The sequence below is a fragment of the Porcisia hertigi genome, chromosome 11, assembly GCF_017918235.1.
Source record: "Porcisia hertigi strain C119 chromosome 11, whole genome shotgun sequence".
Classification (NCBI taxonomy): Eukaryota; Euglenozoa; class Kinetoplastea; order Trypanosomatida; family Trypanosomatidae; genus Porcisia; species Porcisia hertigi.
This window is the reverse complement of record NC_090570.1, coordinates 360,977-388,066: the sequence shown is the minus strand read 5'-3', so window position 1 is coordinate 388,066 and position 27,090 is coordinate 360,977. Positions and strand designations below refer to the sequence as shown.

Below are 27,090 nucleotides of genomic sequence, written 5' to 3'. Positions count from 1 at the left end.
GAGAGAGCGTGTGTAGTGCACCTCACCACAGCCACCAACAGCCGCAGCAGCCTTCTTCCCCCTTCACATGGCATCGTTTTGTGCAGGTTTGTACAACCAAACCCGCCGCTTCCCCATTCTCTGGATCTCTAGTAAGAGCGGCTTCTCCAGCCAACCCCCCTTTTTTTGTTTTTCTTCTCTCCCGTCCAGCGTGCCGTCACAACGGCAACTTTTTCTTACCCATCAGTATTGCCAACGCCTCCGTCAGCGGGATGCGCTTCTTTTCCTCTTTCGTTGCTTCACCGTGCGAATGGACAGAGGATGCTGCAGAAGCGGAGGAGGAGGAGGAGGAGGCCGTTCTTCGATGGGTGTCGTTTTTCGACACCTGTGTGCGACGACGTTGATGTCGCTGCGGCACCTGCTCATCTGCAGGCATCTCTTTTCGTCCGCAGTTCTTCTCCAGCTGCCGCCGTTGACGCTCCCGCCTCACCTCCTGTCGCATGGACACCTCCGCCGCCTGACGGGCAGCACGGGTTCGTTGCTGTTGAACCCGCCCCACCTCGCGCCCCAGGCGCCGCAGTAGCCGCAAGCAGCGGCCCACAAACTCAGAGACGTCTGGCGTGTCCGGCGGGATCAGCTGAACTGTGTAGTCGCTGGATGCGTCGCTGCACAGCGTGGTCGGCGGTACCGGCGGCGGATCGAGACGGGCACCACAGCCGTACACGAGTAGCTCCACAGCACCGCGCTGCTGGACCACCGCCCCGTAGACCTCTGCCGTGCGCAAAAGTGAATAGGTCGATGACGGCCGTGCGCCACCCTCCACACACCGTGCCGCCGCCTCGTACAGTCGCTGGAGGGTCTGCAAGTGTTGCATAGACGAGTAGAGACCGTCGCCAGCCTCATCCACGGTGTAGCACTCCACCAAGTAGGACAGCAGCATTTGTGCAGACGACAGGGCATCGCTTTCGGTGGACTGCGCTGGTGCGCCCCGCCTTCCCTTGCCATGCTCGCTTTCTTCCTCTTTGCTGTTCATCTCCTCCAAATCGCTCGGCACATCCAGGAAGGGGTTTCTCGAGAGAGCGCCACGGCCAGCCTGCTCGAGTCGCACCTCCAACGCCACCGAGCGCCACAGCTGCTGCACGCCATAGCGCCGGGATTGTTGTTCACTAAAGTACTCGAGTAACTTGTCAACGAGATCCACTGTGGCTTCAGTTTTTCTGAGAACTCCCACCTCCGTAGCATCTCCACTCAGTACCCAGCAGTGCGCTGCTCCGGGGGACGAAGCACCGGACGACGACGCGTTCATCTTGTCTTGTTCCCTAACAAATCCAGCGAAGTGGAGCACCGCTCCGCTTGCCTCCGCCACCGACATCAATTCCTGTGCGACAATCTTATTCGATTCTCGAATTGTCCTGTACTTGACTTCCATCGGATACATCTGGACATTGCGCAGGAGACGCGACAAGCACCGAAGGGCCCGGATACGCACGTCCAGGGCGCCGAGAGGCTCTGCTGTTGTCAGAGAGGTGGCACCCTGAGTGCACACAGGGGCCGTGTCCCAGAGCTCCTTCCATTCTTCGAAGGTTCGCGAGCGGAATGCTGCGGTTCCAGTCACCGACAGAGACTCTGTCGGAGACGGAGACGCTAGTGGCTCAACCTCATCCGGTGCTGTATCACTGCAGGAGACTTTCGAGTCCGGTTCTAGTTCAGTGAATGTCGGGGATGAACACGCTAGAGGCTCAGAGGGCGGCGCACTGCTCGTTGCTGGTGCTGGCGGCACCGTAGCCGTAGAAGCAGCAGTGGCCTTGAAGCTGGATATGGCTGCTTGTTTGGCATCATTGAACTCCGCTTGCGTAAGAGCCCCTGCCTTGAATAGTTCGTGCAGCTGCCCAATTTCCTTTGCGAGGGACGAAAACATGTGTACAAGCAAAGCGGCGGAGTCGCTGTTGTTTTTTCCCACAGTAGAATCTAATATATATATATATATGTGTGTGTGTGCACGCGCTTTTCTTTGGTGCGGTTTGGGTGTGTCACATGACAGCGATCCACCTGTGAGGGTCTTACACGAGGGCAAGCAGGGCTCGTTGCGAGCATGATACAGTTTGGAATGACCGTCATACATCCCCAGCAGGATCAAAGAGAATGGACAGAGATGGCGAGAGAGTGCGCAGGGTTTGGGGGGGGGGATGTTCAGTTTGGCAGCGTGAGATGGAGGAAAGGCAATCTATACATGCGTACATGATGCGTCCCCCTCCCCGTCCGCCTCGCCGCTTTTTTTCTTCCCCCCCCCTTTCGCATTTTAACTGGAATGCGCAACGTCCAGTTCACCAACACAGACACCGGAGGGGGAGGGGGGGGAGGGCGGCGTGACAGTGTGCGTCATCGATCCCCTGCCCCAGTGTGTGTGTGTGTGTGTGTGTGTGCATGTGTATATGTGTGGAAAGGGGGGAAGGGGAAGGGAAGTGGCTACTGATGGCACCGCACACGCACACAAATATAATTCTTTTATTTTGGTTGCTTATTCACGTGGTGATTTACTCGTCACAGTGTGTGGCCTTTGGCATGATACAGGCGCCCTCATCTCCCAAGAAGCACTACAGCCTCACCTGCCATTGGTGCACATCGAGGATATAAACATGCACAGTAATGGATGCGCACAGTGCGCTGACAGGCGACACAGTTGGCCATAGGTTTACCCTGCGCTACACGCACACGCGTGCGCACCCGCCGGTGTTCATGCAGAGACTCATGTGCACATTGGAGAGGGAGGGGGTGGGTTGCAAAAGATGGCAGTCGTTATCACCACCACCACTACTACTATAGTCCCTTTGCTTCTCCTCCTTGTAGATGCCTTACTCCCCGAGGGCTGCGAGGAGGAGCTGCCGAAAAGTGGTTGCGATGTACAGATCTGGGTGTTGCTCACTGTCCTCCGACAAACGTGGCGTGGTGCCAGCGACGCCATTTACCTGTTCGGAGGGGTGAGGCAGCGCAGTTGGCGCCACCGTACACCCGACACGGCGGACCTCCACTTCCAGCCCGCGCATCATCAGCTTGAAGACTTGGTGAAGACGCGTGTAGGAGAGAGAGGCGAGGTGGTCACACGCCCAGTCCTGTGCTGCTGCAGAGATGGTCGAGACGGTTGATGTGCCCTTGTCCGCACCAGAAGTGGGCGTGTAGTCATTATCCACACGAGAAACTTCCTCTGCTACTAACTCATCTTGGCTTGCAGAGGCGGCGTTTAAGGCTTGCTCATCCCTCTTTTTTCTGTCGTCGCCATTCAGGAGCCCTACTTGGTTGGGTGTGCCGTTTGTTTCTGTTTTCGGTACTTTCCTGGGCCTTCGACGACGGCGCCGCTCTCCGTAATACCGTCGCGGCTTCCGCTGCGCCAGCGCCGTGGGACGCTGTGAGAAGCTCATGGCCCGGCGCGACTGCTCCGCAATGAGGGTCGGATCTGCATCCCTGGGAAGAGGTGCGGTGTGGTCGCGCCCCGGCCCCACCACTTTGACGCGCCGCCCCTCTCGCATGTCGTCGGTATCCTCCTCTGACGAGGGCTCGCAAACGTCGCGTGTCTCCTCGCAGAAGCGGATGACGGCACGACTCATTTTGTACATGTTCAGCAGGCAGGTCTCCTTGAGGTCGAGCGCCTTGAGGCGATACCGCTGATCCTGCGTCGCCCGTGTGCGGAAAAATGAGCGCACGTTGCGCACGAGCTGGTCAATGTCGTCGTGGTACTGCGAGAGACACACATACTTCTCGTCCTCGATCTTCTCGAGGACGTCTTGCAGACCGATGCGGTGGTGGCGCGTGTGCTGCTGCCAGGACTTAAGCTGCGGGTCATCCGCGGTGAGGTCGAGGTCGGCGCTGGCCAGCAACTTGAATTTGCCCGAGTTGATGTATTGACTCACCCACTTTATCAGCACGTGACGCAGCTGCAGGCGGCGATACTCGACCTTGCGCCATAGTTCGCATCGATGCGCATGGTCGGCACGTCGGCGAGCACGCAGATTAGAGGCAGAGAGTGGTGAAGAGGGTGGCGCTGTATCCACCACCAGTGCGCTGGCAGGCCCCACCATCGACATCGCCGTCTCGGACTCCCTATGCTCGTTTGGAGGCCCTCTCGCTGCAGTGACTACAGTGGCACGGCAGTGTAGCTGAAGCGTCATGGCGACGATGCGGTAAACGTACACCACAAAGCTGCGCAGGTCACGCGGCAATGGTGTGATGGGTACCGATGCGAACACCACAGAGAAGCTCGGATGCAGACGTTGCTGTCGCATCGAGCAGCGACTGAGCTGCACCGCCCCCGGCGGAACAGTAACGAGAGAGGGCGAGGACGGCGACAAGGTGTCCAGCTGCTGCAGGGATGACGCTGTCGCCGCAACGCGCAGCTCGGAAGTGACTGGAGCTGAACAATCGACTCCAATGAGCAGTTCGCACGTTGCAGCCGATGCGCAGGGCAAAAGAAAAACGACGTCTGTGTCAGCCAGGGTGTCCAAGTAGTAGCGGAACAACTGTACGAGCCGTTGCTGCCTACGAGAGGGCCGCTTCCGGTGGATGGGCGCTGCATGCTCTTCATCTACGATAGCTGCCTTGACGTCTGCCGGAGTGGTTGGTACATTAGAATGTAGGGCACCCGTGGGCGACGAGCTTTCTGAACCCAGGTGCATCACCTTGTCGTCGTCCGAAGACAAGTCCGTAGCGGGCGTCCCTGCCTCCGCATCACCACCTCTCAGCCACTCCTCCGCACCACTCAAATACACTATGCACGGACTGCACCGACGCACCGAGTCCACGACGTGGCTCATGTGCGTGAAGCTGCCGTCAGCGAAATAACTACCCGATGGGTCGCCCAGGTAGTCCTCTGGCACTGCGGCCACGTCGTGCAGCAGCCCCCTCGGCTTGCTGTCACTCCATGACAACTGCGGCAGGTGAACAAAAAGATGCGGAAGACGGGGCAATGCCTTGAGCAACGCAACCGCCAGGTGATGCAATCGCAGTGCGCGCTGCTGTTGATGCTGTTCGGCTGACCGATCCATAGGCGTAGTAGGAGCGGCAGTGGCAGTGGCGATGGTGCAAAAAGGCGACGAGGACACTGCAGATGCTTCACGGAGCACGAGCAGGCATGGCCGCGGCGGCTGTGGAACGGGTACAGCGCAGAGTGAGCGGACAGCTGTGGCCATGTCTTGGCAATTGCGTGAGCCGGCCCGCAACGCCTTGTCAATTATCGACCACGACGGCGCCAGTGCCTCGAGCGTCGCGTCGCGCGTGCCGCGCAGCAACACCTCAATGTACGGGTCCAGGAAGGAATCGGCCACTCCGCCAGGACAGCGGCTGCGATTGCGGCGCAACGACGGTTGCATCACCTGGGCAGCGGCGTAGAAGTCTTCGGTGCGCACTTGCAATTGTGCCTGCTCCACCTCGCGGGGTACTATCAAGCGCTGCTGGCTGAGGTAGAGCTGTGGCAGTGCTGTGCGGAGGCGGTGAAGGCTGGCCTCCGTGCACAGCGCACTCAAGTCGGCGCCCGTGTATCCCTCAGTCATCTCAACCAAGTCCTCCAACAGGGCCGCGCGCTCAGCCGCATTCACAGGCATCGTCTTCTTGGCCAGTTGAATGGTTAATATATGTCGCCGTGCCGCTGCATCTGGGAGGGGGAACACCAACTCCCGATCAAACCTGCCAGGGCGGCGCAGCGCGGGGTCCAGCGTATCTGGTCTGTTTGTTGCACCAATCACGACCACCTGTCCCCGGTCCTCCAGCCCGTCCAAAAGTGCCAGCAATGTCGAGACGAGGGCCGTATGCGTTTGCTCTGCCTTTGCGTGCCGCATGGGTGCGAGGCCGTCCACCTCGTCAAAGAAAATTATGCTCGGTTGCACCCGTTTTGCCGCCTCGAAGAGCAACTTGAGCTGGCGCTCACTCTCGCCCACCCATTTGGAGAGGATATCGGCGCCTTTACAAAGGAAAAAAGCGATACGTTGCCGCCCAGGGAGGGGTGTCGCTCGGTCAGTGGTGGTGCCGCACGCCAGCTGCGACCCCTCGTTGGCAAGCGCGCGCGCCATCAGTGTCTTCCCTGTACCGGGCGGGCCAACGAAGAGTACGCCACGCGGTGCCTTGAGATCAAGGCGCTCGAACAGATCTGGGTAGAGCAGCGGTAGCAGAACCATCTCCCGCAGCGTGACAATGTGCTCTGTCAGACCGCCCACACTGTCGAACGTGATGCCGTCATGGATGTGCAGGGGTGATGTGCTCCCCAGAGCCTCGTTTGTGGTGCCTGTCGCGCTGCCGTTGACGCCGTCCACTGAACCCGAGCCCCCGCTGTATCCTTCGGCCCGTGCCCGTGCGTCCTCCTCCTGGTGCAGCAGCCAGCGATAGCGCCTGTCAAGCTGGCGGCGGCGTATTTTCCTCGAATCCTCCACACCGACTGCGTCTGCCATGTAGTGATTGATGTTGATGTCCCCAGAGACACTCTCGCGAGCGTTGCGGACGGCACGACGCCGCTGCGCCCCGATGAGCTCACCAGTACATTCGCCTTCATTGCTTTCGCTGGAGGATAGAGAGAGCTCGATGCGGCGGTCTTGCTGCGCCATTCGCTCGACGCTTTCCTCCCGCATGGAGGCATCGCTGATAGACGAGTTGATCGATACAGCATCGCCGTCGGCTGCACGGGCACGACGTGTCGCCGCTGTCGTGCGAGAGTTCAGCGACAGTGCCGCTGGACTGGAAAGCGGGGCGGTGGAGCACCGAGGCCGCCTCCCCGTAGCGCGCGAGGCAGGGACGTCAGCCTCGACCGATCCCTGGGAGACGTACGAGGTGTCAGACTCGTCCTCCTCCTCATCATTATCGCTGTCACTGTCGTCGCTGCTGCTGCTGCTGTTGCGGCATCGATGCCACTGTGTGTCGTTCATCTTATTGATCACCTCCTTCAATTCGGGGTGGTGGCGGAAGTTGAATACACCCATGCCTTTACGGCTGTCGCCCTCATTGTGAGCCGCGGCACCACCGCCACGCCCGTTGGCCCTGTTCACGCTGGAGAGCGTATTGCGGAGATTCTCCATCGCCCTCTTCGCTGCCTCCCGCTGTGGGTAACGGGATCGAGTAGTCACGATATCGTCCCTATCGCCACCGCTTCTCGTCTGTTCTACCTGGACCGCAGCGCTGCCACGGGGTGGTAGGATGCGTTGCAGCGCTTTCGAGCGGCTAAGTGAGGTCGCGAGGTACTCTTCGTCAAGCGAGGCGCTGGCGCGCGACACACGGCATCCGCGGCCGAGCGGCTCGCTATTGAGAGACGTTGGAAGAGATGCCCCCGGCTTTTCACCCGCCAAGCTACCGCTCGTTGCGGAGATCATTGCAGCGGAAGAACGTAGTTTTGCCGCTGGTCTTGGGTTCACTCCCTCACTGTCTGAGGATTCGGCGTTGGTCGACAAAGAGCCCACTACACTGCTCCCATCATCATCCCCAGCGTTACTGCTGCGACCACGCTTGACCTGTGATCGTGTGAGCACCATCAAGGACACTCTCGATCTTCCTCGCGTGTCGCTGTCCGATCCTCCTCAGGGCTATGGACGTGGTGAGACGTGCGCGATTTTTGATTGATGCTTCTGGTAAGGCTGTATGTCCGTCTCAATCTCTGAAAGGATTGGGGGGGGGAGGGAGAGAGAGGAGGGGAGAGAGAGGAGGGGAGAGAGAGGAGGGGAGGGGGTTGTGTGATGCCTATGGATCACCAGCTCTGCCGAGTGTTTTCTTTTTTGTTGTTCTGCGCGCGCGCGCGTTTGTGGAGATCAAACGTTTCGTGTATCCCGGGGGGAGGGGGGAGGGGGAAAAACAACAACAACAACTGAAGGAATAATTACACCCAATAAAGGCGTAGAAGAAGAAAAAGAGAGCGATAGCGATAGCGAGGGAAGCAAAGATGAGCCGATGGTTTTCTTGCAGTCTTTGGAGGAGGTGGTGGTGTGCTTGGTGGAGGGGGGGGGAGGAAGGAGAGGAGAGGAGACAAGGGACAGACGGTGTGGAGGAGAAAGGGTCAGACGCGTCGATCCGCGTGTGCTGCGCAGCGCCGACCACGACCCATCACACCACACCAAAGAGACGCAACGCATCACCCCCCCCCCCACAACAAGACCCAAGAAAAGAGAAAAAAATTCCCAGATGGGGCGGGGCGATCCGAAAGGAAAAGCGTTTTTTTTTCCAGTGGAGGTCGAAGTGGCAGACCTGGCGATACCTGGAAAAAGCCGGTCCCAGAGAGAGGGAGGAGGCCGTAGGAGGGAAGGGGCGGGAGGGGTGGGGCGCACACCTACCACCCACGGTCAGCATGAGCTCCGTCTCCGCTTCCGTTTATGCATCCGCGCTGAAGACACAGAACGCCAGCTATGCGTATGCCTGTGTGTGAGTGTGTGTGTGGGGGGGGGTTGCCTTCGTTGCGCAGGCCTCTTGTTGCTGTTGATTAATATCCCCCCCACCCCCTTCATCTGCTGGAGAGGGGAGGAGGGGAGAGGGGGGGGACGGCGGCATTTTTTTTTTTGGGGGGGGGGGGTAATTTAACGGCTTACTCGGGTCAAAAATCATAGTAGTAATAACAACAACAAAGGGGGGGGAACACATCCATGAATGAGCCAACAACATTGGAGATCCTCCTTCCCCCCCTCTCTCTCCCTTTATGCCCTGGGAGGAGAGTGGAGGAGGAGGAGGAGGAGGAGGGGGGGGGTGAGGGAAACCAACAGCAACCATCATTAAACAAAGTCTTCCATGCCAGTCACAGCGACAGCAGCGGAACCACACATACCACTCACTCTCCCTTCCTCCCTCCCCCTCCTCCTCCTTTATGCACCCGCGCCGTCTGTAGGAGACACACACACACACACATATATATATATGAATGGACGAGTTAACGGAGAACCCACGAGAACATGGACACAACACACACACACACAAATACACGTGCAGTGGAGTATGGATCTGTGTGTGTTCTGTCTGTGCACAACGACGCTTGTCGCAGTTCCCCACCAGCACCACCCGTGCAATGCTCTCTTGCGCCGCTTCTCTCGCCTCCCCCCCTCCCCTTTTCCCCTGAGATTAACGCGGACAGCTTCTCGTGGTTGACCCGTGTATAGGCGTGCTTGAAGAGTCGTGGATAGCGCCGCTGTACAACTGCGCGGGCCACGAATATTGTGGAGAGTGAAGAGGGAAAGTCGAGCGTGCATTGGAGGGGGGGGGATCCTAAAAACGGCACAGATACCAAAAGCAGACGGAGTCCATCAACAGAAAAGAGGTGACGCGGGGGCGAGGAAGAGAACTCCAAAATACGCTCCTCCCCTGTGTGCGCGCGCGCGCGTGTGTGTGTGTGTGTGTGTGTGCCTTCGCCTGAACCTGTCTGTTCTTTTCCTGCTCCGGCTGGTTTTTGTTTTCTGTGGTTCATCTCCATTACGGCGATGGTGAATGGCGTCGGGCTCTACTTCTTGGCAGAGCGGAAGGCAGATGCACCCGTGGCCTTTTCGGCTTGACGCTGCTTTTGATGCCGCTTCTTGTTGGCCTCGCGACGCTTCGCCTTCTTCTCCTCGCGCTCCTGCTGAATAGCCACGAGATCGTCGCGCGCCTTGTGTTTGATCTCGATGTCTTCTATCCAGTCGATGTTATGCTTGAGCGCCGATGCAGCTTCCTGCTTCTCGTGAAGGTGGACCTTCTCCATACGTCTTGTCCACAAGTCCTCCTGGCGCCGCTGCTTGATCTTCTCGACGCGCTTCATTACCTTCAGTGTGTCACTGAGCAGCTCACGGTTGTACTTGACAGGGATGTTGCGGCGCTGCTCGAAGGCCATGGTGCTATCGACTGCCAACTCCTTGCCGTTGGCCTTACGGAAGGTCTTTGTCCACTTCAACTTCATGGGATTGCGCTTCATGCCAAAGTTTTTACGGCATTTGCCAGTGCAAAAACGAAATATTTTGCAGTCGTTGCGCACAAACACTTGCCCATGTCCAGGGTAGATGGGGGCACTGCAGAAGGAGCACTGTTCAATCCTCATGTTGCACCAAGGACAAATGTGAATGGGAATCAGATCAATAAAATGATGCGGGGAGGATGGGGGAGGGGGGGAGGGGGTGAGACGGCGACTCTGCACTCGATGCGATCTTTTGAAAAGTTGTGACAGAATCGTGGCTATCAAGAGAAAGACTGCGCAAACATCGGTAAAAAAAAAGGGGGGTGGGGGTGGTAGGAGGAGGAGGTGGAGGAAAGCGGGCCCCCATAATTTGACAACAACAAAGCAGGGGTGAGGGAAGGGTAGAGGGGAGAAGATAGAGGTAGTGTAAGGGGGGGGGGGGCATACGCCGTTCGTTGCGCGCCGGCGGCGAAGACGATAGAGGGGCTCCGAGGAGATGAAGAAAAAGAACAGGAAAGAAGAGAGAAGACTCACGTGGAAGTAAGCCGTCGCCACCCCTCTCCTTCCCTTTTCTCTTTTTTTTTTCCTTCCGTCTTCCCCCGTGTTCGTCATGTCGCTACGTCAATACCAGATCTTTGCTTGGAACGGGGAAGGAAGAGGGGGGGGGGGGGAAGGTGAGCGCACACGATGATTTTGCTTGCTTCTGACCTACATACGCACATAAGGCCCACGGTGTGTTGATGAGTGATGGTGGTGATGGTGATCTGTACATCATATGCCCACAAAGATGACAATGGGGAAAAACAGAAAAAAAGAAAAACGAAGTCGAACGTACGCCGCCACACGCGCCCCCCCCTTCTCCTCCTCCCCCCCCCTTTTTCACAAACAGATCACACACATATATATATAGAGGGGGGGGGGGATGAAGTGACATAGTTTTCTTTATTATTTTTTTTTTTTGGGGGGGGGGCATCGGGGCTACAGAGGGGCACTGGCGTCAATCGACACACCCACACGCAACGCGCGTGCATGTCAAGGGGAATATGTCACACGTGCCTCCGTGTTCAATTAATTCGTTTTTTTTTTTGCAGGAATGAGAACGAACGCCGCCTTCTCTTTCCATCACTCTTTTCATTTTTTTGGGGGGTGGGTGGGTGGGCACTTCTCTGCATGAGCGCAATCTAGTATCGCCCCTCTAACGATATACATAAATCGGATCCTCCCTCCCCTTGCAATCCCAATTGGGACGCGCAGCCTGAGCAAACCTGCGCTGACACTAGCTGATGCAATGCGCACCCCTCCCCCCCCCTTCCTCCCACACACACACACACGCTATTCGACCCGTCGTCACCTCCTCATATGAGCGGTGGCTCTGACTTTATGAGAGCATTCAGGAGAAGCCGCTCGCGAATATCGTTGACCGCTACAGTACCTGCCGACTCGTTGTTGCCGCCGCCACCGCCACCGCTGCTGCTGCCGCTGCTACTAGCCGCCGCCGCATCGCTCCAAAGAAGACCGCAATCCAATTCTAAAAGTGAGCCGCTGTTGGTGGCAACGCCGCGGACCAACTGTAGCACTGCATCGAAATTCCACTCGTTGGCCGTTCCATTCGCGTCCGCAACCGCTGCGTCAGTCCCCCGCTCGCTCTTTTCTGGCACAACAGTGGCCATAAACACTTCCATCGTCGGCCGACTAGCCACAAACTGCAGCAGCGTCATAAGCTGCACCGTCGGGACGCGTGGTGTGTTGCGCACGTCGAGCTTGCGTAGCCGTGTTGCCAAAGCCAAATTGGAGAAGAACGAGCTGAGGTGCTCTATGTGTGCTGTGCGCCAGTCGTTGTCACTGATGTCCAGCACCTCGAGATTTGGCAGCTGTGCGAGAGTTTGAAAAAGCTGGGCAACCTCTTGCTCTTGCTGTGTCGGTGTAATGTCATGGAAGAGCCTCTCCTGAGCGCCGAGTCTATTGTGACCCATGTTGAGCTCTGTCAGTGCCGTTGCAGTAGCGAGACCAGGCAGCAGCGCTGTCGCGGTAGAGATGCTGTTATAAGAGATGTCGATGCGGGTGAGCGTGGTGGCGCCCGCCGCTAGCAGCTGACTGAGTGAGTCGAGGCCGTCTCCGAGATTATTGCGGCTGAGCGTGAGCTCCTGGAGTGTACTAGGCAATGCTACATGCACTTCAGAGGGAAGCAACGCCGCTACCCCGGTCGCAGTCAAGTTATTTCCATCGAAGCAGAGGCGGCGCAGTTGTGGGGGGCTGTGTCGCTCCAGCTGGTACAGCAGCGCGGCGAGCTCCTGGGCCGCACTGCCATCGTAGTTGGAGGGATATTCTCCACAGGCGTTGTTGTAGGAAAAGTCGAGCTCCTCCAGCGCTTCTGAGCGAGCGAGGGAGCGCAACACGACCGTGCTGAAGGCGGGTCCGAGGTGGGTGTTGGCTAATATGAGGCGTCGCAAGCCACGCGGCCCCTCCAACGCAGACGCGAAGCTCTGCACAGCCGCAAGGGCACGCTTCTGTTGGCGCTTAGTGAGACGGCGGCGACCCGCCTCCACACCTGCAGCGGCGCTTCCCGAGCCACCGACGCAGCCGAGCGGGTTCTGTCGCAGAATAAGCGTGTGAAGCGCGTTCTGGGGCGCCGTGGCAGGCGGAGTGGTCCCTGCCGCAACGCTCCGGCGCAGAACGTACCGAGCAAGGTGGCCCAGGCCTGCATACCCAATAGCGTTGTCCGTCAAGTCCAACACCTCCACGGAGGTGTTGTTCGACAACGCCACAGCCAACATATACACTCCGTCGTTTCCCAGCAAGTTCTTTGAGAGGTCAAGCGCGCGCAGGCGTTGGTACCGGTAAAGAGGGCTGAGGAGTGTCCAGAGGGGAATTCCCTGCCACCGCTCCTGGGCAGCAGCAAAGGACAGCCCGGGGCGAGGTGCTGCTGCTCCTGCCTCGCTACCCGCCTCCTCCATTGCTTCCTCGTCCGCGTCACCCTCCTCCTCTGCAGGTGGGGGTGCCGTCAAGTCTTCGCCAGCGTGCAGGCCGTTTTCTGCAAGTCGAAGCACACGCAGGAACTTATTTTTCTTGAGCACCTCCGACAGCGCCTCGAGGCCCTCGTACGTCTCCCCAAAGACGGGATCCTCCGGCTCGTACAGCGGGTCCTCCACCTCTTCTGTTTCCACTGGGACGCTCAACGCATTCGCTGAAAGGTCGACACCGCAGAGTGAAATATTTTTTGTGAGGGCCTTGGCGATGATGCCGAGCCCACGTGGGCCCAATGCGTTGGCGCGCAGGTTGAGGTAGCGGAGTGACTCGTTTGCATCCAGCATGGCCGCGAGAGCCCGCAGTGGTGCTAGCTGACGCACTGGGGCCGAATCGCCGCTGCCCGCGTGCTCGCCGGGAGAAGCCACCACCACAGGCGCACCGAGATAATTGTGGGAAAGATCCAGCACCTTCACTCGTGAGCACGCCACCGCCGCTACCGTAGGGGCATCACGCCCGCCGGCGGTGCGCTCGTTGAGACGGCTGAGGTAGGCGCACAGCAAAGGAAACACGCGCATCTCGTGGAAGGCCACGTCGCGCACCGCGCTCGTGTGGTTCTCGTAGGCGATGCCAAGCGTTGCACAGAGCTCCTGGAGCTCTGCATTGTTCTGCGTGTCCACATCTGAGTGCACCTCGTCGTCGTCGTCGTCGTCGTCAGAGTTCGGTGCGTTGGAAGAGGAGGCGGCGTTGGGGTCCACCGGGAGTGGATAGCGGGCATACACTTCATGGTACTTGGCTTCCCACGCCTCCGTCGACGGCGGAGGCTGTCGTGCTGGATCCACCACACCGTTTCCCAAAAGTAGCGACGTGACACCGCCGCACTGGGATCCCGAATCCGCCTCCGAATGGGAGGCAGATTCCTCCATGAGGGCGAAAAGGCGCAGCAACATGTCGAAGTTGAGCGGATCACGCGGCTTCAGCTCGCGCACAAGTGGAAGCACACTGCGCAGCGTCGCGTTGTCATCGGGCAAACCGACAGCTGTCGTCGTCAACGCTGCTCCGCCGACACCACGCTCCACTGATTTAGCGACTGCGCTGTCGCTGACAGCCTGCACGGCCTCCACAACCGCAGCGTTGTACATGGCCTGAACGTCCATCTGCGTGCCTTGTCGGCAGTTGACTGGCTCCATACCTAGCCTCACTTCGTTGCTCTGTGCAGCGCCACCGTCTCCATCGGAATGAGATGCAGCACCGCGGGCTGTGGCGACCTGCAGCAGCTCTTTTTGGTCCAGTCGACTGCTCGTGACGCCGCGCAGGGCACGCGCAAGACGCATGGCGTCGAGTGCAGCGTAGATACCGGCATCGCCCTTTTCTTTTGGCACGGGGGTGATGTAGAAAGAGACTTGGGGGGGTACCGGTGGCGCTGGGGGCGGCGCGAGTGGTGGAGTCATCGCTGCTGCCGCCATCATCATCAACTAAGGGACGAGTTTGTGAGGGATGTTGTTGTTGTTTTGGGGGAGTGGCTTGAGCTCAAAGAGGGGAGAGCGGGGCAAAATTCAAAAGTGTGTGGGCGTCCAAAACAATGAAAGAATGAATAACAAAAAAAATGCAAAGAGAACCTCTTTTTTGTGTATCACACACTTTTTCTTTCTTCCGTCTTACGTCACTCTCAGCGTTGTGCACACACACACACACACAGACATACACACGAGAGAGACGTACATCACAAGCAGTGGCGATGCAGGGTGGGGGGTGGGGGGAGGGGAGGGGAAGAATTGTGATACGCGTGATCGAATGCGTAAGGAGGAGGAGGAAGAGGAGGATCGGTGAAGTGAGGCAGACCGAGAAGGTAACATATGACGGATAACATATGGAAGGAATCCGTGGGAACGAGGCAGTCCTCCTCCCAATACGCGTGCTCCTCGTGTGTGTGTGTGGGGGGGGGGGGCAAAAAAAGAGAGAGAACAACTCCTAGTACAAATGTCAAAGATTTCTTGCAGCACACGCGCGTTGACCACCACAAAGTCCTGTACCGAAGCTTTCCCCTCCTCTTTTTTCCCTTCGTTTGGCTCAGTGTGCCCCCAGTCCCCCAAACAACAAACAACCAACACCTGAGCCCTACACCACATATGCTTACTTGGCCGGTCCACTGACACACCCCAGACAGTGCAACGCGGCGCTGGGTACGTGTGCTGGATGCAGCGTCACCGGCCCAGTCACCCCCCCCCCTCCCTCGGGCACAGCCTCCGCATCCAACTCCACCCAGCCCCCGGGCACGCACGTCGCTCGAACGCAAAAATCATCCAACACTTGGGCCGCTAGCATCAACAACGATGATCCGCTCTGGGTTACCGACATTGTAGGCGCTCAACTCCCCCCTCCCCCCTTCCCGACCACCACCAAAAAATGGTACTGCTACGATGGGTGGTGGTTGGTGGTTGGTGGGGGCTGTCCGTGATACCACGTCGAGTGAGCGCTGGACATGCGCTCACCTCCTCATCCCGTCATCAGGGCACGCCCCCCAAAAAATACTCTCCAATAGAAGCGAAGATTTTGTGGAAAGGAGATGAACACCGTCGGTGTGTTCCGGTATATATTTTTGTTCTCACCCTCTTTTTTTTTTGCGGGTGGGGGAGGGGGGGGGAGGGGGGAGGGGCAGGCGTTTTGAGAGTTCGGCGAGTGGCAGTTGAAAAAAGATTCGCAAGAGATGTAATCCAAGTTTGACACATCAGAGAGAAGGGGGGAGGGGGGGCGGAAGGGAGTGGGGGAGAACTGGTGATGTCACTGAGATGATGTGCGGGGTTTTATTCAATGTATATAAACACACATACACACACACATACATACACGACATATGAAGTGGGATCATTAGTGCAGGGGAGGGGGGGTACAAGGGAAATATGTATGCAAGGCATACGGACGTACAAGAACAAAGAAATAATGAGCCTCCCCCCCCCCCCCTCTCCTCTCCTCCCTCCCACCCAACACAGAGTCACACACACACGCCATCATGTAGCCACATAGCGTGAAGCGCGCCGCTATCCACGTGAGCCAAAGAACACGTGGTGGTCAATGTCGGTGGCGCAGGAGGGGGGGGTGTCGAGGGCGCAGGAGCATGGGAAGGTGTCACTTGAGGGGAATAGCCAAAATGGTTTCACTTCTGAGACGAGGAGCAGGAGTACTGCGGCAACTCCCCCCCCCCCCAGCGCCACCGCCAATCACCCAAGAGACCGAGGTGAATGGACTTCAGCTACACAATTACAACGCCACTATCGTACTGTGACCGACGCACGTAAGACGTGTGAGTGCGCAAACCACAATCCATGACGTGCGGCTGCCGATCCAAAGCTGCACAGTGCGGCAGCGCGCGGCCCCACATGTCTGGCGCTAGCTGATGCAGCACGGCGGCCTGGCGGTTGCGCCACTCTGCGTACCGCTTGGCTTGCTCATCAAGGAAAGTACGCCGGGTAGCATCAGCCGCCGGTGAGGGGCTGGTAGCAGCGGTGGATGCAGGCGGCAGTGCCGGTGCTGGAGCACTGAGCCGCATACGCAGCGGCAGTTGGTAGGGAGAAGGCTGCATATCTTGAAAAAGGACATCTGGTGCTCCTAGCGCCAGAGCTGCGGTGTGTCTGAGGTGGACCGATCTCTCCGAGTCGCGCCGCGGTTGCGGTGCGGGCGATGATAAAGAGGTGGAGGCGACGTACCCGTGCTCACTTCTGGAGTTTTCCAAGAGTCCCTCAGGAGCCTCCCCGTGCCCCGCATTCTGTGGGCTTGCCATTTTAGATGGCACAGTCGCCCCTGCTGTTGCTGTTCGCTTTGAAATCACCGCGGCTGGGAGACCAATGCCAGCTACAGACCCTTGAGCGAGAACCCTACAGTGTGGCTGTGTTAATGCTGCCACGCGTGGAGACAACATGTCTGCAGAGGGCTGTCCGTGAAGGCGGAGTCGTGTGGTATGCCACTGAAGAGTTTCTTGCCCAGCCTGGTCCACAAATGACAGAGGCACGTCTGACTCCACGCCAACGCCAATCGCATCCCTCATGCCGGGAGGGACGTGCTGCGCAGGCTCATTGGCCCATGATCGAAGCGCTTCTTCGTGATGCCATAGCGACTCTTCAAGGGCCACGCGTGCTGCATGCGAATGTGGGGAGACAGTACAGCAGCCATCATCAGCCGTGATTGCACTTGGCCGACCAGCAGCAGGCGACACAGGCAGCTTGAACGTGAAGCGCGGCGCCGAGCGTGCTGTGGTTGAGGGGATGGAGGGCTTGCCGCTTCGGTTGATATGAAGGGCCTCTCTCATCTGCCCGCGTCCATCTTGACGTGGTCTCGATTGAGAAGCTGCGCATGGCGGCCAGGTTGTATGAGCCTCTGGGGCAGACACTCGACTGCAGAGGCTTTGTGTTGCGTGCTGGAAAGCGACGGTCTTGAGGACAACTAGTTCCTGAGGGTCTTCTGTGGTGAACATAGAGTCTTCTCCACGTCACACGGACGCACGAAAGACATACAAAACCTAAAATATGGTGGCCGATGTGAGTCGTGCGTGTGTGTGTGTGTGTGTGTGAATTCCCTTTTTGCCTCGCCACAGAAGCGAGCAACGAGCTGGGAGGGGAGGGAGGGGAGGGGGGTTGAAGGAAGGGGGATTGCTTCTCTGAGAAGAGAATGAGCCGACACCCCTCTTTTCCAAAAAATCACAGAATCGCTGGTCGAAGCGTAGACGTACACGCACGGTCGTCCTGGTGTGTTGCTCTGTGACAGCTGGCAGTGCCTCTGTACACGGCGGCAGTAGTTTGGGGGGGATGAAGGAGAGCAGAAAGAAAGTGCAGATAAGAGTGAGTAGCGCAGTTGGGAGCCGGGAAAAGGCGAAGCAGCAATATGACCCGCGTCTGTCAACAGCTGGGCAGAGTCCGCATGTGTGTGTGTGTGTGGGGGGAAGGGGGAGGAGGTTAGTCGCCGATAGGCGAGGTCATCCGTTCCACAGCGGTGTCGCACACAGAGACAGTTGGGGAGGGAGGGGGGCAAAAAAGGGGAGGAGCTGTGGTGGTGAATAGCGAGAAATAATAGTCCCAGGGGGAAGGCGACCAATGAAGATGAAGTACGGGAAAAGGGGAGGGGGGGAGGGGGGGCCGGACGATGCGTAATGAGTAAGCAACTAACAGACACAAAAGCAATCAACAAATGCATTGACGACAACACTGTTCAGTCCAAATTGTCTTTTCTGCTTCTTCTCTCCCCCTCCCCCCCTCCCAGACACACACACTGGTTTAGATGTGGTCACACAGTGACAGAGCCAATGCACGCATACACATGCATGCATATGACGTGGAGAGGGGGGAGGGGGAGGGGGGAGAGAGGGGGGAGAGAGAAGGGAGAGGAGAGATTTGGAAAAAAAAAACACAAAAATGGGCGTGACTGTCGGATTAAACAACAAAAAAAGGCGACTCAAGCTGTACAGATGTGTTCTCTTCACTGCTAAATATTGAAAGACTCATCGACGAGGAATCGGGGGAAGGGGGAGGGAGGGAGGGAGGGGGCTGTGCGACACGGGAGGACTGCGTTCAAAGGAAGCCTCTCTTCCCCGCCTCTCCCCCCCCCCCAAAAAAAAAAAAATACCAGCAAACGGTGTGCTCGTCTCTCTCTCTCTCTCTCTCTCTCTTTCTACGCAAGACACAGACCCATACGCACATGCAAATCCAAGCGCAGTAGAAGATGCTGAATAACCTGCGCTCTACGAGCGCTTATCGGACTGCTCACTCCACTTGCGGATGGCAAACTCAATTGTCTCGTTCTTCACCGTCTTGTCGCTCCCATCCTCGACCCACCACTCGGGGTGCACCTCCCAGTCTTTGACGTACGTGCCGGCTTCCTGTTGCATCTTTAACCATACGCGGTACTTGGGCAGTGCCAATGCCAAATTCTTCATGGTGTTCGGTGCGAACTTCGTAGCGATGTAATTTGTAAGTGCTGTTGGGATCCAGCCGGAGGGATCAGTCTGGGTAATGTACGTGAGACACGCGCCATCGACCGCGCCTGTTAACGGGTTCCTCCAGGGGCGGATGAGGTACCCCGTCAGCTTTGATAGGGCACGGGTGTACTCGCCGCGCTTGTTGTGGTGGGCGTCCTTTTGATAAGTTGGTGGCACCGTTGAGTGTGGAACCGAGGTATTGAAGATGACGTACTCGTCTCGGCCCGAGTCGTGCCACATGCGCTGGTTCACAAAGTCTCGATTTGCCACAAGCGGCATTGGGCTTTTGGCCGCGTAGTAGCCAATGTCGGTGTTGGCACTCAGGCTCGAGACGCGGAAGGCCTCTTCGCGATATTCGTCCCACTGCTCTCGAAAAATAGGGTCGTGCAGCAGATCGTAGAGCTCCCTTGGTGTCGCAGCGCCGTTGGGTTTGTCCTTTGTATTGGAGAAGATGGCGAACACCTTGATAATGTTCATGGTCTCATTGGACACCCTCTTGTCCCACACAAGTACATCATACGGGCTGTTATAGCGCAGGGTAAAGCCCTCCAGCGAGTCGGCGAGGGATCGAAAGGCATAAAAGTCGGCCTGGCTTGGGAGGCGATAAATACGGCCGGTGTCTTCATGTGCCTTACCGGATAAACTAAAAGGCAGCTTATACTCGACGACTTCTGGCGCCGAGGGGTTAGACGAAGCCCCCGTCTGAGATGGCGACGCCGCTGTTGTGTTTGATTTGATCATTCCGCAGCTATAAATGCAACACACACACACACACAGGGAGGGGGAGACACGCGTGCGCGCCTTTTTAGGCGAGAGGCAGTACTTCTTTTATCAGCTCACTCAAGCTTTATGTTGAGCACACAGAGGTATATGTATGTGTGTGTGTCGGTGGCGAGGGGGGGGGGGGAAGAAAAAAGGAGGGAAGGCGGAAGCAGCTGCGCAACTTGGGATGGTGGCTAGAGAGAATTTGGGCTTGGGAGAGGGGATGTATAGCAGGATTGACCGCCTGCAGGCGTGCGTATGCAAAAATGAGCTACTCAGTCTCGACACAAAAGAAAACAATTAGATGAGGAGAAAGAGGTGTGGGGAGCTGAGGATATACGTACCGCATTGGGGGTCCTGGAAAAAAAAAAAGAACATCTGCTCTGTGGCCTTGGACTTTGTCGACGCTGCACGTCGAGACAAGTAACACATTATATATATATATAAAGTTTTCTAGCGGTCTCAGTTGCTTCACACGGCAGAGAAGAGCTGTCCGAGGAGAACAGGGAAGAGGACAGAGATCGGGCATGGGGGAACAGAGACGAGCTCAGGAGAGGGTCTTGCCCTGAAGGACATCATCAGCAGGGGGGGGGCGGTTGCGGCGATAGCAGCCATGCACCGACCCCCCCCCTTTTTTTGATTTTTTTGTTACTGCGTAAGCTTTTGTGGAGATCACGTGATAGAGTGGGAAAGAGATAACATAAAACATACAGAAAGCTCTTCAGTTGGGGGGAGGGGAGGGGAGGGGGGGGGGGGGGCAGAGGAAAAAAAAGGGGGGAGAACACCTTCTTGAAAAGCACGTATGAACACACAAATATTCATAGTCGCATGAGGAATGACATCAACAAAAAAAAATACAGTCACCAGACACGACAAAAAGCAGCATATACATCGTTGGACGGGGGAGGGGAGGGCAAGTCTCACCCCGGGACAAAAAAAAACCCTGTCGTACAGAAACGAGCAAAAAAAAACACACACACACACACCTGGACACGCGCACAAAACTGGAGAGGAAAAAAAAGGTACACATATACGGAATAGAGCTCAGAGCCGATGGCTTGCCTACCCCCACACCCCCCCCCGCCCCCCCTCTCCGATTCTCCCTCACCCAAGTGTTGTGTGTGTGTGTGTGTGTGTATCCCGAATACTGTAACACGTGAAGAACAACCACACAAAAAAACTACACAAGAGGCGAGATCGAACCAAATCGGGAAACAAAACAAACGAACCAATATGAAGGACACAGGGGAGAGCAGGAGGGAGGGGGGAGAGGGGAGGGAGGGAGGGAGGGAGGGGAGGGAGGAAAGAATGAAAACAACAACAGTAGCAGAAGCAGTCAAAACACTGCCATGACAACACGCACTTGACAGAAAAACGAAAACCACAGCAGCAGCATCCATATTCGTATCCATATTTTTATTTGTGATGAGCAGAAATCACCAAAGCAATCGGAATGCCCTCCCTCCCTCCCTCCCCCCCCAAAAAAAAAAAAAACGCTGTGGGGACTGGGAGGGAGGGAGGGAGGGAGGGAGGGAGGGAGGGAGAGGAGAGGGGGGCAGGGAGGGAGGGGGAGGGGGAGGGAGGGAGAGGAGAGGGGGGCAGGGAGGGAGGGGGAGGAGAGGAGAGGAGAGGAGGGGGGCAGGCTAAGACGCTCATTTTTTTCTTTTGGTTGATGCTTCTGTTTTCTAAATATAAATTTTTTGAGAGGGGGCGCGGGGAGGAGGGGGCCCCCGAAATTGTGTTTTTTAATTAAAGACCGTAAAAAAAAAAGAAAAAAGAGAAAAAGGGGGTGGGGTGTTGACAATGCACGTGTTTTCGTGTCCTAGTCATAGAGCAGGAAGGGGGGGGAGGGGAAGGGGAGAGAAACAAGAAAGTAATAATTTAAAAAAAGAAACGCACATCGGGGTAAACGATAAAAGACCGTTGTGCTATGACTAGAACGATGTCTCGTGCGTGTGTGTGTGTGTGTGTGTGTGTGTGTCAAGGGGAGAGGGAGGGGGGGGAGGGGGGGGATCAAACAGGAACGGTCAAATACAAAAAAAAGGGGAAAAAAGAAGAGTCCACAAACACCAAATGGGCAAGGAGGAGGAGGCGGAGGCGGAGGGGGGACGGGGGTGCGCATACGTGTCTAAAAAAATAAAATGTGGTGACACCTGCACAAGACTACCACCATCACCCCCCCCCCTAAAAAAAACGTTTTGATGCTTTGGCGGCGATCTCCTCTAAAGGGGGGGGGAGGTGAAGATCAGGTGTGAACGGATAAAAAGCCACAACTCCAAGGCAGTGGGAGGACGGAGCGATGCGAAAAGGACACACACACACAAAAAAAAAGAAAAATATCCACCAATAGCATAACCACCGCGTGCGCAGCCGGCAACCTTTTTCCCCCTCCCTCCCCTCTCACGCGCGCACACACACACACACGGGACACACAGAGCTCTTGGGCCAGCATCTATTTTTTGTTTCAAACATTGGTTTGACACTTGTCCTTGACTGAACGGCTACAGCGCATCGGATAAACATGTGCTGCGGCTCACCATGAGGTCATCCGTGAGGGATGCACGCGAGCGCAGCTGAGGAAGCAGCTGTGGGTTGGTCTCCTTGTTCACGCGATCATCACTGTATATGAGAGGAGAGCCCCCGGCGTTGTACTGGGGTAGCTCAGGTGAAGATGCTGCCGCACACTCTTTAAGGCGCGCGACAGTCAACTGTGGGGTGCCATCACAGCTCGCTGGTGCCCCATTGAAAGCGTCATTTGACCTGTGCGCGGGCGCTTCAGCGCAAGTAGGGTGTTCCTCTAACGTTTGATTATAATGCACCGGCCCTGACCCGTAGTTCATGCTTAAGCCGCTGCCATCGCTACTGGAGGATGAGATGCGAGACAGGCTTGTCGTTGTGCTAGGTGTCACCGCACTGATGCCAGTGCCATCCACGCCGCGCTGCGGTGTGATCTCTGTAGTCCTGGCAAAGTGAAGTTGACTACCACCCGCGGTAGTCCGCTGGGGTGAAGTAAACCTGCGTTCTCCTGTGGTGGCGTGAAAGTTCGACGATGGCGAGGGTGCGCGAGTGAGCGCATGAGTCACCAACCCGCCGCCGCCGCTGCTTCTGCAGCGCCGCTTCCCGCCCTGCTGCAGCTGCGCACGTGGCTGAACGTTTTCTACATTGGGGTAAGAGGATGCCATGGATATCGTGGGCTTGTTGCGTCTCTTGCTGCCCTTCAGTCTTGTCCTGGTGGCCCCGTTCCTACCCAGCCTTTTCGGAGTGCTGCTGTTCGCGGTGGTCTCTGAAGCCTCCTGCGAAGATGCAGGCGGCTGCATATTCACGCTTCCGTGTTGATGCAGACGCTTAACTTTGTCTCCTGTAACGCACATGTCGAACGCGAGCGCCCGCGGCGCAGATGCGGCGTTGCTGCGCACAGTGGTGGAGGAAAAACCGGTGGAAGGTGGTGGCGCGACAACGGACTTGACAACAGAAGTCTTCTTGGGTGACGAATACGAAGCAGTTTGTTGCGTCCCAGTGCGGCGCCGAGCCAGCGACGTGGAGACGGGCACCAAGTCAGCAAAGGCCCTGGGTTTGCGAACTGACACGCCGGCTGCTGTAGTGGTACAGGAAACCGTGCGGGTGAGCGAGAGTGGCGCGGAGACGGAGCGCTGATATAATTGCATGCTCTGCGCAACACCACCTGTGCTCTTTTTCTTATGCAGTCCAACGGTTCCGTTGGTGCCACGAAGCAGGGGTTTACTGGCAACTCCATTTGATGATGTCTTGTCTGCTGCAAATCCCGTGCGCTTCTTCGGGCCTCCTGCTGACGCCAACGCAGTGCCTTGCATCGAGCCTGCTAGGCTCGACGTGCGCCTGAAGGGTTCGGGGGAGCTACCGGTGCTGGCAGTGGACACCCGGTCAGCGGACTCATTGACTTTGCGAGCCTGCTGGTCGAAAGAACGCCGCTCTAAATTATGAGTACCGTCCTCGGTCGGCAGGGAAACGTAGCCGCGGCGTGTGCGCATCGCCTCAGAGTTCTCGCTCGCCTCCCTATCGTTGGTGCTGGTGAGGTGCATCGACTCAGCGGTGGCCATCAAATCACGAAAGTTCTGTGCAAGATGACTTGAGACAGAGCTGCCCGCAGAGCCGCCGCCTCGCAATGGGCTGCGACTCCTGCTGCCACCAGACCGGTTGGTTGGGCTCGGTGCCAGTGGCGGGTGTACAAAGGAAGCGGCAGGCTGAAGCGAGGGTGCAGGAAGCGAGACGGGCAACAGCGTCGTCTTCGGTGGAGACAAACTCACTGTTGACTGCAAAGCGGACTCAAACACCGTCCCCATCTGCGCAGTGGACGCTGTGGGGAGAAGCGCAAACAGGAGAGCCACATTCGCTGCTTCGACCGCGGCCAGAATGGCGTTGCTGCCGCCACCGCCGCTGCTGCCGCCTCTGCTTTGTTCCGGTGGAGTCTGCGAGATGAGCTGGATCAAGTACGGACGAAGACGCTGAATGGCCTCGACACACTTGCTCAGTGCTTCTGCGTACTCAGCCTGACGGTTGAGCAGCGAGCGGCATTCCTGGTGGTAGTGCGCTGCCAGGCACTCCGCCTCCGTGCACCCTTGGCGCAGGCGCGCGTTGTCTAGCAACAGCTCCAGCGAGGTACCCTGACGCTCGCGTAGCAGGTCTTGACGCGTGGCCGCGAACTGCCGATCTGCGTCGTCTAGGCGCTCTGTCAGCGCTATCAGCTGGGTAGCTTGTACGGCTTGTTCCGCTTCTTTGCTCGCAATGATCTTGCGTAGTCCGGCGACGCCAACCGCAGTGGTGCAGTTGCCGCCCACCTCGCCGCGTGCGCGGTTGCCGGAGGCGTCACTAACAAGGAAAGTGGCCAGCCGCCACAGCTCCCTTCGCAGTTGCATCTCCCCATCTCGCTCACGCTCTTGCGCGTCACGCACCTCGTGGTAGAGGCTCTCCTTCTGGGCGGAGAAATTTTTGAGTCTTTCTTCGAGTTCAGAGAAAAGTGGCACGTTCTCGGCAAAGACAGACGGCCGGGCAGCGCGGATCACGGACGGGCGAGGAAGGCCGCCGCCGTCTTGCGGCACGTCTGGGCCACCAGCCGGCGTGGAGGAGGAGAGGGAGAGCACGTTCTCGGGCGGTAACGGCGCGGCACCGCCAGCAACTACGGCAGATGGCGTGATGGTGCCACGCTTCGCCCCCTTGGTGGTTTTTAACGGCACGGGTAGTGCAAACGGTGTCGGCGCTGACCTTGCGCGGTCGCGACTGCGATGGGTGGGATGAGAAAAGTGGTTGTGTGAGACCTGTGACGAAGACCCTTTACGGGAGAGGGAGGCTTGCGCCGTCACCTCGCTGTCGGCAGAGCCGTTCCCCGTCGCCAGCAGCGTATCAACATCCTGAGACCGGCTCCCTTCGCTGCTGCTGAGGATTTGGGAGTCGCCCCCACCGACGCCACCCCTACAGGCGGCGAGGGCAGCATGGGCGCGAGCAAGCTCCTCTCGCAGCTCCTCGATGAGCACCTCCTGTGTTTTTGCTAAGAGGCTCGAGTTGACGGAGAACTCGTTGCGGTGCGCCTCCACTTGAATTTCCTTTGCGTTCATCGCGAACCTCATTGTGTTCACGGTCTCCTCTGTGTGTTTCGTGCTGGGGCTCAAACAGAATATCATCTGCGTGCGGCAGTTGCCACCGATGCTGTCCCGCAGGAGGCGCGTGAGCTTGGACCCGCGGTAAGGTATAAAAATCTTGCCCCCGCCCCTACCCCCTGTTTGCTGCTGTCGTACCTTTTGCTGCACCAAGCTCTGGACAACCCCACCGAGAGCCAGCAAAGAACGGTTGATGTTGCCGCCCTCGCGAAGACGAAGACCGGTATTACTCGTCGAGGCAGCCCGCTCAGAGCCCGCCAGATCTGCAAATTGAATTTTCGCAATGGTCACCGTCGACGCGGCCTGTTTTTTTCTTCTGGACGCCTTCTTTGTTGGAGAGCGCACAGCGGTTGCCTCCGAGACATCGGCATCGTCAGCCGTTGACAGCGACGAGCACCGGTTGTTACCGTTGGCGCGAGTGTAGTCATGACGGACCTCGACCTCAACAGTGATGATCGCGTGCGAGCGGCTCGACTGTGAATTGGCACCGGTGGAGGCTACAAAGCGCTGTGCGTGGCCGTGTTCGATGCCGCGGGCGAAGTCCTCCAGCGTCTCTGGGAAGATGTGTGTAAGCCCGCTAATGTGTAGACTAGCGCTCTCAGTGGCGTCAAACCTTGGAGATGTGCTGCCCCGCGTCGTACCGAAGCACTCGCGCACTTGGAGAGGGACGCGCTTCGTTTCTCGACGCGGGGAGCCAACGCTGCCGTTCGCAGGGTTTTTTCCGCCGCCGGGGCCCTCTCCAATCGGCTTAGCGAGTAAGTCAAAGACTTCTTCGTTGTAGATCTCGAGAAAGCTGCACTTGATGCACACCCGCTTGCCCTCCTCCTCTTCCAGCCGCTCCTTCTCCGCAAATATATCCTGAACAGCCTGATACACGATACCTGCAGCGCTCATCGTGCTGCCAAACATGGTGTGCGTTTTTCCAGAGCCGGTGGCACCGTAGGCAAGAATAGAACCATTAATGCCATGGAAGACACCCTCGACAATACGCTTGCACGACTGCTCATACACCTCGATTTGAGAGGCGTGCGTGTGGAACACCTGATCGACCGAGAACTGATACGGGCGAGTCGTGGCGCGCGTCGGCTGAGAGGCTGGGATTGCCGCGCCTGCGTGGATTGACGCGCGTGTGTGGGCGCCGCCGTCAATGATGATGCAGTCTGAGAGGCACCGAACGCAGTTGTGCACCCCGGCGTTTGCCCGCTCCTTCGTAGAAAGCGGGCGAACGCGCACCACAACACGAACCCCCTCGTTGATGACGGTCTCATAACCGGTCGTGGATGAGTTCTGGGGTGATGCAGCCAACGTAGACCCATTCATTGTGTGTGTGTGTGTGTGTGTGTTGAGGGGAGGGGAGGGGGAGAGGGGGGGGGGATCCGTCGCACACACAAGACGGGTTAGTAAAGGGGAAAGAGAGCGACCGTAAAATATATAAATGAAAAGACAGTAGAGAGATGATAAACGATTGGAGGTGTTGAAGCAAACATCCGGTGACCCCTCTCAAAGAGCGAAGATGTCAAAGTAGCGGGAGGGGAGGGGAAGAGAGAGGGAGGGTAAGAGAGAGGGAAGGGGGGGGGGAGAGGGGAGGGGAAGAGAGAGGGGAGGGGGATGACACACTGTGAAGGTGAATGTACGTGTAGCCGCCTTCTTTCCTTTTGATGTTGTTGTTGTGTTTTGCCCCGTTCGTTCGAGTTCCGAAAGGCGTTGTGGTCGAAGGTGTGTGGTGGTCTGTGGTGTGTGGTGGTCAGGAAAAAAGAGAGAGTGCGGTTCTTTTGGCAGCCTTTGCTGCTTATATTTTCGTTTTAGCTCTGCTGTTGTACAGCGAGACAGTCGAAAAGGTGGGGGGGAACAGCAAAAGCTGGCGTAGAGGTTTTTGTTTTTGTTGCGGGGGGGCCGTTGTTGGATCCGCTCATTTTTTT

General features: G+C 57.5%; 7 protein-coding genes across 7 annotated transcripts; all 7 read right to left on the bottom strand.

The window, feature by feature from the left end:
* Window positions 1-196: 196 nt before the first annotated feature.
* On the bottom strand, window positions 197-1,897 carry JKF63_07037 (uncharacterized protein; the record flags this gene model as incomplete). The annotated part of the gene is made up of 1 exon (XM_067902981.1): window positions 197-1,897. The coding sequence occupies one exon, from the start codon at window positions 1,895-1,897 to the stop codon at window positions 197-199; it is 1,701 nt and encodes a 566-aa protein (XP_067758990.1).
* Window positions 1,898-2,831: 934 nt separating this feature from the next.
* On the bottom strand, window positions 2,832-7,481 carry JKF63_07036 (uncharacterized protein; the record flags this gene model as incomplete). Its single annotated transcript, XM_067902980.1, has 1 exon — window positions 2,832-7,481. One exon carries the CDS (start codon window positions 7,479-7,481, stop codon window positions 2,832-2,834), a length of 4,650 nt encoding a protein of 1,549 aa, XP_067758989.1.
* A 1,943-nt stretch (window positions 7,482-9,424) lies between these two features.
* On the bottom strand, window positions 9,425-9,994 carry JKF63_07035 (uncharacterized protein; the record flags this gene model as incomplete). The annotated part of the gene is made up of 1 exon (XM_067902979.1): window positions 9,425-9,994. The coding sequence occupies one exon, from the start codon at window positions 9,992-9,994 to the stop codon at window positions 9,425-9,427; it is 570 nt and encodes a 189-aa protein (XP_067758988.1).
* Window positions 9,995-11,205: 1,211 nt separating this feature from the next.
* JKF63_07034 (uncharacterized protein) lies at window positions 11,206-14,265 on the bottom strand (the record flags this gene model as incomplete). Its single annotated transcript, XM_067902978.1, has 2 exons — window positions 11,206-11,306; window positions 11,337-14,265. 2 exons carry the CDS (start codon window positions 14,263-14,265, stop codon window positions 11,206-11,208), a joined length of 3,030 nt encoding a protein of 1,009 aa, XP_067758987.1.
* A 1,799-nt stretch (window positions 14,266-16,064) lies between these two features.
* On the bottom strand, window positions 16,065-17,282 carry JKF63_07033 (uncharacterized protein; the record flags this gene model as incomplete). The annotated part of the gene is made up of 1 exon (XM_067902977.1): window positions 16,065-17,282. One exon carries the CDS (start codon window positions 17,280-17,282, stop codon window positions 16,065-16,067), a length of 1,218 nt encoding a protein of 405 aa, XP_067758986.1.
* Window positions 17,283-18,542: 1,260 nt separating this feature from the next.
* Window positions 18,543-19,520, bottom strand: JKF63_07032 (uncharacterized protein; the record flags this gene model as incomplete). The annotated part of the gene is made up of 1 exon (XM_067902976.1): window positions 18,543-19,520. One exon carries the CDS (start codon window positions 19,518-19,520, stop codon window positions 18,543-18,545), a length of 978 nt encoding a protein of 325 aa, XP_067758985.1.
* A 2,522-nt stretch (window positions 19,521-22,042) lies between these two features.
* Window positions 22,043-26,491, bottom strand: JKF63_07031 (uncharacterized protein; the record flags this gene model as incomplete). Its single annotated transcript, XM_067902975.1, has 1 exon — window positions 22,043-26,491. One exon carries the CDS (start codon window positions 26,489-26,491, stop codon window positions 22,043-22,045), a length of 4,449 nt encoding a protein of 1,482 aa, XP_067758984.1.
* Between the last annotated feature and the right edge of the window lie 599 nt (window positions 26,492-27,090).